The following is a 10,199-nucleotide window of genomic DNA, read 5'->3' on the forward strand; positions in this document are numbered from 1 at the left end:
TGACCTTGACCCACTAACCAATACAAACTTGTTCTGCCTGGGGTCAAGATGCACCCACCCACCAAGTTTGAGGAACGTCGACCCCTAGTCTCTGAGAAAAGAGGTAAATAAGGAAAATGGGCCCCTAACCTCAAATGACCTTTAACCTCAGTATATTACCTTGAAAAAAAAAAAAAAAAAAGTAGCCAGAGTTTTTGACCATGACCCACCTATCCTGAAAATCTGAAGTCAATCCACCCATGCATGCCCGAGATATAGCGTCCGGACGGAAGCACGGAAGCTCGGAAGGACGGAAGCACGGACAATGCAAAAACAGTATGCCTCGCGGTGGAGGCATAAAAATCACCTAACAATACATCCCACTATTTTGGGCAAGAATACCAACTTTAGATATACCCCAGATTTTACATTGCCTCCACCCCTGGAATGAAATTCTTTGCCACCACTGGTTAACAACCAAAAAGGCACGCTAAATTTACTATTTGCCCTCCAATATTCCCCTGCTAGTAAATTTGACATTTCCCCCTGTGCAGTTAACCATCTCACCCGTGTATTTTATTATTTCCACTGCATAATTCACTAATTTTTCCTGCTCAAATCATTGAGCCCTGGTAATAATTCCCAATAACTAAATACAACAAATTTACACTATTAGTCATGACAATTGTCACAAATTACTTATAAATCTCACCATTTAAAAAGCTATACAGTTTTCTATAAAATATCAAATATTCATCACTGAAATCTTGCTGGTTTAGGCAATGACCCTGAGAAAGGTTTTTTTATTCCCCGTACTTGGGACAGGTGGGGGGAAACATTTGAAGACTTGACACAAGACCCTAAGAAAGTTGATAATGGAAAGCCTTGTAGTGAGCAAACCAAAAGTCTGATGGTAGCCACAAGTGAAAATGCTATCAAAATAGAAATTTTAGATCTCTTAGCAATTTGTCACTTAATCACCTTCAGCCCTACTGACTGTTATGGGTACATGCCACAAAATAGCTTTCCATAGACTTTACGTGCAAAATAGGGGTCACGTTTTAGGCTATAAGTCGAAGTTACGTCTTACTTTGAAATATATATTTGATATCATCTTAATCAGAACAAAATTCTGCATAACATATCTGAAAATGACACCATATTTTAGGTCTACTTTTTGAGAAAAATAGCGCTATATAAAAAGACCCGATTTTCCCGTGTTTACGTCCGACTGCTAACCGCGTTTTGACCTTGTGTGTTCATGCGCTCATCATCGTAAACATCACTCACATTTTCGCGTTTTCTGTTCAAATTACTAGAGATAACATTCACAAGTTCTAGCAAAACACGATTTGCAACACTAAAATTGTTAATATTGTACCGATTTTGCACATTTTTATGCAAAGTTGGGACTATAGGCGTGATAAACTTTTACCGGAAACCGCTTCACAGGCGGATTTAGTGGTATGAACCCTTATTATGCTATCTCTGATTGGCCCACTATGTGACACAGCCCTTTTTGTAACCAATCAAAACAGTTCTTAGAGACCCATGGAGTTAACCCTTCAATGGCTCAAACATATGATATATAAATGGAAATGGTAACCATACGTGATAAAGTCTTAAAGATGTACCATGGGTCACTATATGCCGCCATTTCAGTTTTAACCTTTGAACTTTGACCCTGCTGAGTGCACTTAGGTAGTTCTGTTGCTTTTGTGAGCATTGATTGCATTGTGGGTAGAAGCGTTGGTTTGGTATTTTAGGTCGTGTTGGGAATATTCCAAAGATGTAACGACGCTTCAGCATCATGTCCCTGATTACCTGAAAAGAAGAAAATCAAACTCATTTGATAGGAACTTCACCGAGTCTAATTGATATTTGTTATGATTACTCATTGAAAAGGTATATTGTCATTGGGCAGGAAAAACCTCCTATGTACATGTGACTGGCCCCTGAACATGTTTAAAGCAAAACCTCCTATGTAACCTCTTGGTAGTTTTGTTTTTAACATGTTCAAGGGCCACAAGTACATATAAGAGGTTTTTCCTGCCCAATGACATGAAGTCCAAAGATATTATACCGAAAGATTACAGACTCAAAATTGCACCACATTGTGGTCCAGGGGGCCCCTGGTCATTGACTGGGGTACCGGGGGGGGGGCACTCCCACTTTGGAGGTGACGCGTATGCAGGGCTGTTAATTAAGACCACCCTTTTCAAAGTCGCTGTACCCCCAAAGACCCCATATTTGTTTACGAACACATGCTCTGTCACCCGAAGATCCCTTATTTTTCCATTTGATCTGTCACCCAAAGACCATCATTTTTCAATTTGAACAGCAACTTTCATTTATCACTGATTTTGTTACTTATTTTGAAAAAACCAAGCCATTTGAAGCCATTTAGAACTAGAACTTCAATGTTTGTGGTTCCTGTGGCACTGTTTCGGCTCTCACCCAAAGGTTCCATTTTGAAAAAAGGTCATGTTCTCACCCAATGACCCCCACTGAAAGCCAAAAATCATGCTCTAACCCAATGACCACATATATTTTACATTTTGCTCTCACCGAATGTCCCTTATACTGTGAAAGTGTCAGCCCTACACCTATATACATTTTATCCCCTTTGGCTGGGGTATCATGAATGAAAAGTCTCAAAAAATTTCCTAAATGAATTGCATGACCCTATTTTTAGAGCCTTCTCTCCCACTATAACCCCCTTTTACTTAGAGCAAATAAAATGCTGCACTTACAACTATAACCAGGAACAAAGCCAAGTTGGCATACACTATCATAGCTTCTAGCTTTAGTCAGCCAAACTCTATATACATGTATATGTATCTACCACCAAATACATCTTCTACTTGCAAGTTGCAGCTGCTGTTCAGCAATGAATTTATGACCAAAATCTGATACATGAGACCTTCAGAATATTTCTATGAATCTACCAAAAGTGCAATCATGCAGTTGGAATCTCATTTACAGCAAGTGGTAGCAGCTGATGATCAGCATTGAATTGCCTGATGCACAATTGATAAACATAACCTTGTGTGTACTTACAGCAAGTTACAGTGAATGATCAGCTATGAATTTGCCTGATGCACAATTGATAAAAATAACCTTGCATGCACTTACAGCAAGTGGCACCTGATGATCAGCAATGAATTGTCTGATCACAATTGATGAATAAACCCTACGTACTTACAGCAAGTGGCAGCTGATGATCAGCAATGAATTATCTGATCACAATTGATGAAATAAACCCTACATGCACTTGAGCAAGTGGCAGCTGATGATCACAATTGATAAAAACACCCTACATGTACTTACAGCAAGTGGCAGCTGATGATCAGCAATGAATTATCTGATGATCACAATTGATGAAAACACCCTACATGTACTTACAGCAAGTGGCAGCTGATGATCAGCAATGAATGTCTGATCACAATTGATGAAAACACCCTACATGTATACTTACAGCAAGTGGTGGCTGATGATCAGCAATGAATTTGTCAATTAACCAGAATCTGCCACATGTGTGACAGCCATGTTGTTTGCCTTGGAAATTTAGTTTCTTCTTCTTTTCATTCGATGCATAGTTGAATGATGCAGTCAACCCTCTGTTAGCAAAGGCACCTGTGTAATGAGAAATATGTCCAAAATGTCACCTAAATACACCTAAATGTCTTGGGAATACACCCAAATGTCTCTGGAATACACTTAAATGTGCAAGAAATACACTCAAATGTCTCAGAAATACACTCAAATGTCTCAGGAATACACCTAAATGTCTCAGGAATACAATGTCTCAGGAATACACCCACATGTCTCAGAAATACACCCAAATGTCTCAGAAATACACACAAAATATCTCAGAAATACACCCGAATGTCTCAGTAATACACCCAAATGTATTAGAAATATACCCGAATGTCTCAGAAATACACCCAAATATCTCAGGAATACACCTAAATGTCTCAGAAATACACCCAAATGTATTAGAAATATACCCACATGTCTCAGAAATACACCCAAATGTCTCAGAAATACACCCAAATGTTTCAGAAATACACCCAAATGTATGAGAATTACACCCCAATGTCTCAGAAATACACCCAAATTCAATGAAAGGAAATCAGCAAATGCTACTTCATTTGAAATCCATATATCCCCTATGTAAGGAATGACTTTAATCTTCCACACAGTGAGTGTGAATTTCAAAGGGGGTTACCTAAATGGGTGGAATCTATTCTACAACACCCCCACCCATAAAATTTGGCTTAATTTTGGTCTAAAACAGACCAATTTAACGAAAAAACACAATGTGATTGTGGTCAATTTTGTCCTGGTATTTTGAGCGAGATACAAGTTGCGCCCCCTGGCAGCACTCCACTGGAAACATGCTCTCACCTGGATTGACGAGGCTGCTTGGCAGTACAGAATGAAATCTTCCTCCCAGGATATAGAACCACACAGCTGAGGCCACACCATTGAACAGAATATGTCTGGTATCAAGGCTGGATACCACTGCTTCTGTCATGTCTGAAATTGAGATGAGTAATTCAATTAATTTAGTACCTAGGGTTACATCTCAAAGAGACACATAACTAATGAAAGTTGATTCCAAGTTTCCCATCACCCGCCTGCATCATTTTGCCCAAAACTTTCATTATTTTCCTGAAAAAGGTCATTTATCTGAGATAGAAATATTGAAATTATTAGTTGTAGGAGTAAAGGATTATGTCAATAAATGAAACTTCCAGGATTCGCCTAATTATATGCATCCCCTATGGAAGACATGACCTTATGGATTTCAGCTAGAATGGCCAAATTCTCCTATTGAGGCCACACTGCCTGGAGTACTGGACAGAAGCAGAGATAAATATTTGGTGCGATTTCACTGATTAGCTCACAAAAGTGAGGGATCTTTATACCCATGCCCCAAGCTCCTTTACACACTAGTGGAGTGCATAAAGGAGGTTGGGGGCTTGTGGGCAGTCCTGGAGTAACACAGTGTGAATAAAAAATGTAGGAAAAGTAATACACTTACCGGTTCCAAATTTGAGCAAATAAGCTGAAGTACCCAGTAATCCTATGGATGCCATCACTCCTGCCGTCCCAACGGAACAAATGCCAAATACCCGAGCTCCAAAGGTTGCATTGCTGATTTGCAGAGGGCGGAATATCAAAGCTTGGAATAGCCCAATGCATGCCGGGAATGTGATGACACCTGCTGACCAACTTAGAAGTGTGTGATGCCATTGTTTGAGGTAGTCAAAATCCAGTGGGGAAGATGGAGGGGTGCCTTGAACACCCACACGGGAAAGTGGTGGCAGCATCAAGTTAATTTCTGGGAAAATTCTAAAAGAAATAAAAAATTTGGCAAAGTTTATGTGTGCTCGATGATTCGATTGCAGTGTGTCGTTGAGGGTGGTTATGGGGGTTGACCCATATAACTTGGTTTGCTAACTCAACACCCCAAAAAGAAAATTTAGCCCCTCCCCAAATTAAGAGAATTTCAAGTTCCACCCCCTCCCCAGAACAAAAAAATAGAGTTGAAAACAAAAAAATAAAGTTGAAAATTGGCTCAAGTGGTAAATAAAAGTTTTATCTTTATTCTGGGCAAAATTAGTGTAAAACATGATAAATTACCTTGGTACATTATTTATGGTAAGAAAAGAGGTACCGCTACAAGGTACCGGTACCTCATTTCTTAACCCTAACACCAAACCCTGCTTTTTGATATCGGAAGTTAAAGAAGTTACGAAAAAGGAGAGAAGATGAACAAAGAAGTCACTCAGCTCTCCCGGGATTCGAACCTTTGACCCCCCGCATACCAAGCACACGATCACGGACCGGTAGCTACATGGGTAATGCTGCCCTTCCTCAACAGCCCGAAAAGGTTGACCCAATTTTTTCTCGGTCGCTTGAAAAAGTGAAGAGCAAAAAAAAAAAAAATAATAAAAAAAAACAAAGGGGTTTCAGGGGCTGGCGCCCTAAAAGCAGCACATTTTCATACATAGTACCATTTTTTCAAAATTTTTTATGCTTTATCAAATTTTTACGGCCTTTTTATTTACTAATTCTTCCGCCGCCCCTTCATTTTGGCCGCCCCCCCTGCTTTTACCCCGGGGGGGCTGGCGCCCCCAACGCCCCCCCAAAACCCGCGCCCGGTTTCAGTGAAGTAATTGCATTCTTTGGCCGTATAACTTTTGTTACCAGCATCTGTGTGTAGTTATTTTTTGAGAAAAATGCAAAATTAGTCATAATATTGATCAGGGGGTGTTCCTAGTTCGCAACGCAAACTTAAAAAACCGGGCAAAACAGACATGTCATTTATCGGTATGACATTTTCGTATTGGTGCTGCCCTATTTAAAGGCCCTTTCAGTGATTTCACAGGAACATTAAAAAAAATGGAAATTTGTCAGAGTTGCTTAGAAATAAAGAATAAGTCTACAGAATTTCATTAAACCACTTTTCCCCTGAATACATCGACAAATTAGTCAAAAAACAGAAGTTTTAGAAATGTTTTCTACTTCAACTCAGATCGACTCGAGAAAATCGAGATTTTCGTACAGTGCGCCACCAATCCAGTGTTTCTAACACGGGGGAAGTAGAGTCCAAATTGATTTAAAACAGACGCTTAATTTTTGTAGTAGAAAACAAAATAAGCAATTAAACATGTTAAAGGTCACCGAGGCAAACTAACGGTCAATTCAAATATGAAAAACAGTTTAAATTGTGTATTTTGTTTACAATAGTAGCTGCCGATGTAATAAGTAGTAGAAACAATATGCAACGCGTGTTGGTACGTGGAGAGTGAGCTTCCTTCGATCTCGAGTCGGACTTTTTGTACTGTCAGTATCAAAAGTCCAGAATCATGCAAATGCTTTATTTTGTCTAAATACACGGCTTTCGACCGAACCACTAGCAGGCTATGTTAGCACATCTATGCCAATTATGCACTTATCAAGTCTTTCCCCTGCCCTGGGGGACCCGGGACTAGCGGGGACTTAGCCGGGAAGTACATTTTGCCAGCGTGACATCCCGGCACTGACCCGTTAAAGTCCCGCCTCACGGGCATAAATTTTCTGTAAATCCCCGCTATGACTCGGCCCCGCTAGCCGGGCTACAGCGTGACAAGCCCGGCACAATCCCCGACCCCATGGGCCGGGACTTGCGTTAAAACAATGTACAATCCGGCTATGCCCCGGCCCATCTTGCAGAGTTTAATATACCTGTGCTGTGTCGATTATTGAATGAACGACACTATAGGCCTAATAAAAAAAAAGATCGATTGGATTATTTGGATAGCAGTGATCGTACACAACACGGCCGATTTAATAGTGCATGCCGATAATTTAAAAGACATCGACATGTTTAAGCCTTAACTTACATGCAGATGCAAGGATTTAAACAAAATAAAGTGTTTTAAAAAAGTAGACTTTCATTTATAGATGCACGAAATTGGTTTTAAAATATAATATTGGTTACTTATAACAAGTAATTACCCCACTCCTCAGTTTGCTTTGTAGCACCACAATCGTGAAAATAGTGCATTACAGAAGAGTATGCATGTCAAAATCGGCAGTTCTTGGTATAGGGGAGATTGGGGTTAGTTGAAACATTTTTCACAAAATCGTCTTTTTAACGCAAACCGATTACTTTCAAGAAACACTAACCATATCAGTATAAACATATACATACATGCTACAAATACAGCCTTAAACTTTATTGGACCTGCTTATGATTATTCATATAATCCAATTTGAAAATTTGAAAAAAAGTGTTTCAACTAACCCCACCCCCTGGGGTTAGTTGAAACACGGCTTGTAAAAATGTCAAAATAATTATTATTGTGTTGTTAGGGTTATACTTCCCTTGAAGGCACCCTTTAACATACAATCAGTGTGAAAAAATGAATGAATAAATATGAGGGAGTGCGGGTCAATACTTTGGACACAAGGTGACGAGTGTCACCATGGACCAAAATATGAGAAGCCTAAAATATTATAAAATGTACTTTCTGTGTGCATTTTTTGCTTGTATTATTGCTTTTTAACCATATTAAAGCAATATTGAAGAAATGGTAAACATGTTACAAATTTTTAAAAAGTCAAATTTTTAACCATATTTTTTTATTCTATTTTCACGTTTCAACTAACCCCACCTCAAAAGTTTCAACTAACCCCGATGCCTATTTTTACATTTCAAAGTTCATTACACAAAATAAGAAATACAATAAAACTTTTATTTAACATTATTCTGGGACTTACTACTAGTGCTTATGATACTCAAAAATAATCCCTGAATCTTTAAACAACATGGAGATAACGCATCTTTTCTGAGGGGCATAAAAATTAGTCAGTAAGTCAAAAAACAGATATTCCTTTCCCAAGCCAACATTGGTGGGGCATCAGTGCTGTTGCTAATTTTGTGGATGACCCTTACTAATACCTATTACTAGGTGCCAGTATTTTACCAAATTAATTTTTTTGTCAGAAAACTTACCCTTACCCCCGCGTTCCAACTAACCCCAATCTCCCCTACGGTACCGGGTACTGATGTTTTTTAATGGTGTGACTTCTTCGTGAAAGTCCCAGGGGACTCCCCGCCATGTCCCGGCAGTGCGGGAAAAAAAATTGTAAACCCCGGCAAAAGCCCCGCTAACATGAATCATTGGCCCGGCATAGCGGGGACGATCTACTGTACATCCCCGGCCAAGTCCCGGCTAACTTCCCGGCCTGCAGGGCAATGATTTTGTGTACATCCCCGGCTACGTCCCGGCATGTTCCCCGCTATGTCCCGGGTCCCCCAGGGCCGGGAAAGACTTGATAAGTGCATTACAAAGGTACCAAAATCTGAATTTTGATGATTTTTACGATTACACTAGTACAGCATGACTTCAGTTCAGTCTTTATTATAAACATGATGCTGAGTTACTGGAACTTTACTTCCTGTTCGTCTGGTTCACTTGAAGCGTTGAGCAGTATTGCTACACATTGTTAGGGACAGGCAAATCTGAGCGAGGGCGCTATTTATTTTACTTGATAATAAAGCCCTATGTAAATCTGTGCCATTTTGTGCCACTGAAAACACCATTTTTGGAGAAAATGATGAATAAAACCAAAATTAATCTGTTTCAGATGCTCTAGTTTGCATTGACAACAGATTCAATGCTTTAGGAAGCAGAATGCAACATTGACTTCACTTTTGAAAATTTTTACTGTGAGATATGCCTTGGTGAAAATCACCGTTTTGGTCAAAAAAGGGGTCAAAAAGGGGCATTTTTGGTAAAAAATTCTATTTTGACCCAAAATTCATCTTCTGACAAAAGGGAAACATGGTTTGACAAAAACTTTCATCCTTTTCACATAACAATTCCAGTTTACTTATTTGCTGGGAGAAAGCACTTTTTTGTTATCGCTTGGGAAAAATCATTGTTTTTGCCTAAAATGGGCCCAAAATGGCCGAAAAATGGCAAAATTTGACCAAAATTAGCACAAAAATCACTTTTTTACCACCTTAAAATTTGAATTCTCATACAAAATTTCACAGATGTGTTGAAAATGATAACATACATAATATTCAACAAAAATTAGATTAAATTACAGTGAAAACAAAAAATTGACAGGGGGGCACAAAAATTATCAAGTCCCCCCATGCACTCCTACATGTATGGTAAGTCTTATCAGAGAAAATGGCCCAATGTTCCGACAGTAATTTCGTCATAACTTCACTTAGCAATACAATAGAAGATTGGTTTTGGTGTCAAATTGTTTCTGAGAAGTTCTCTCTTCCAATAAACAACAATTCATGTTAATAGAATTAATTTGAAATTTTTATGCCTGTCCCTAACATTGTACAGTACAGATACATTACAGATATGATAAATGCCTGCACTGGATAAAAATCCGATAAGCATGATGATGATAAGCTTACAAACCTAGAGCTACTCGATCATGTACATAATAACTTAACTTTTTTACTATAAAAACATGTTAAAAAATGAAACAGATTTACATTAATACATTACAAATATTGAAAACCCAAAATCAACCAGGAAATCAGACACAGAACCGCTAGCAGTAAGCAGTCAGTCAGCTGATTACAAAATCAAAACAACCGCTATGACCTTTGTCCCAATCAATTAAATCCAGCATTAAAAGTAAAACTAAATTTTACTATGGATAGATAAGAAAATGACTACCGATAGAAA

At 38.8% G+C, this 10,199-nt stretch overlaps 1 protein-coding gene across 1 annotated transcript; it reads right to left on the reverse strand.

The window, feature by feature from the left end:
- Positions 1–361: 361 nt before the first annotated feature.
- Positions 362–10,070, reverse strand: LOC140162767 (uncharacterized). The gene is made up of 5 exons (XM_072186059.1): positions 10,012–10,070; positions 5,030–5,340; positions 4,390–4,521; positions 3,458–3,615; positions 362–1,803 (listed from the first exon to the last, which is right to left on the reverse strand). The coding sequence occupies exons 2-5, from the start codon at positions 5,316–5,318 to the stop codon at positions 1,537–1,539; spliced, it is 846 nt and encodes a 281-aa protein (XP_072042160.1). The 5' UTR covers positions 5,319–5,340; positions 10,012–10,070; the 3' UTR covers positions 362–1,536.
- Between the last annotated feature and the right edge of the window lie 129 nt (positions 10,071–10,199).

This window comes from Amphiura filiformis, chromosome 10 (genome assembly GCF_039555335.1).
Source record: "Amphiura filiformis chromosome 10, Afil_fr2py, whole genome shotgun sequence".
Classification (NCBI taxonomy): domain Eukaryota; kingdom Metazoa; phylum Echinodermata; class Ophiuroidea; order Amphilepidida; family Amphiuridae; genus Amphiura; species Amphiura filiformis.

Bases quoted from the DNA above. Each gene is read 5' to 3' on its own strand.
- LOC140162767 (XM_072186059.1), bottom strand. From the start codon at position 5,318: ATGCTGCCACCACTTTCCCGTGTGGGTGTTCAAGGCACCCCTCCATCT. The intron at 4,522-5,029 runs GTAAGTGTATTA...TCTCAATTTCAG, and splicing joins TTTGCTCAAATTTGGAACCG to ACATGACAGAAGCAGTGGTA. The intron at 3,616-4,389 runs GTGAGAGCATGT...CTCATTACACAG, and splicing joins AAGCAGCCTCGTCAATCCAG to GTGCCTTTGCTAACAGAGGG.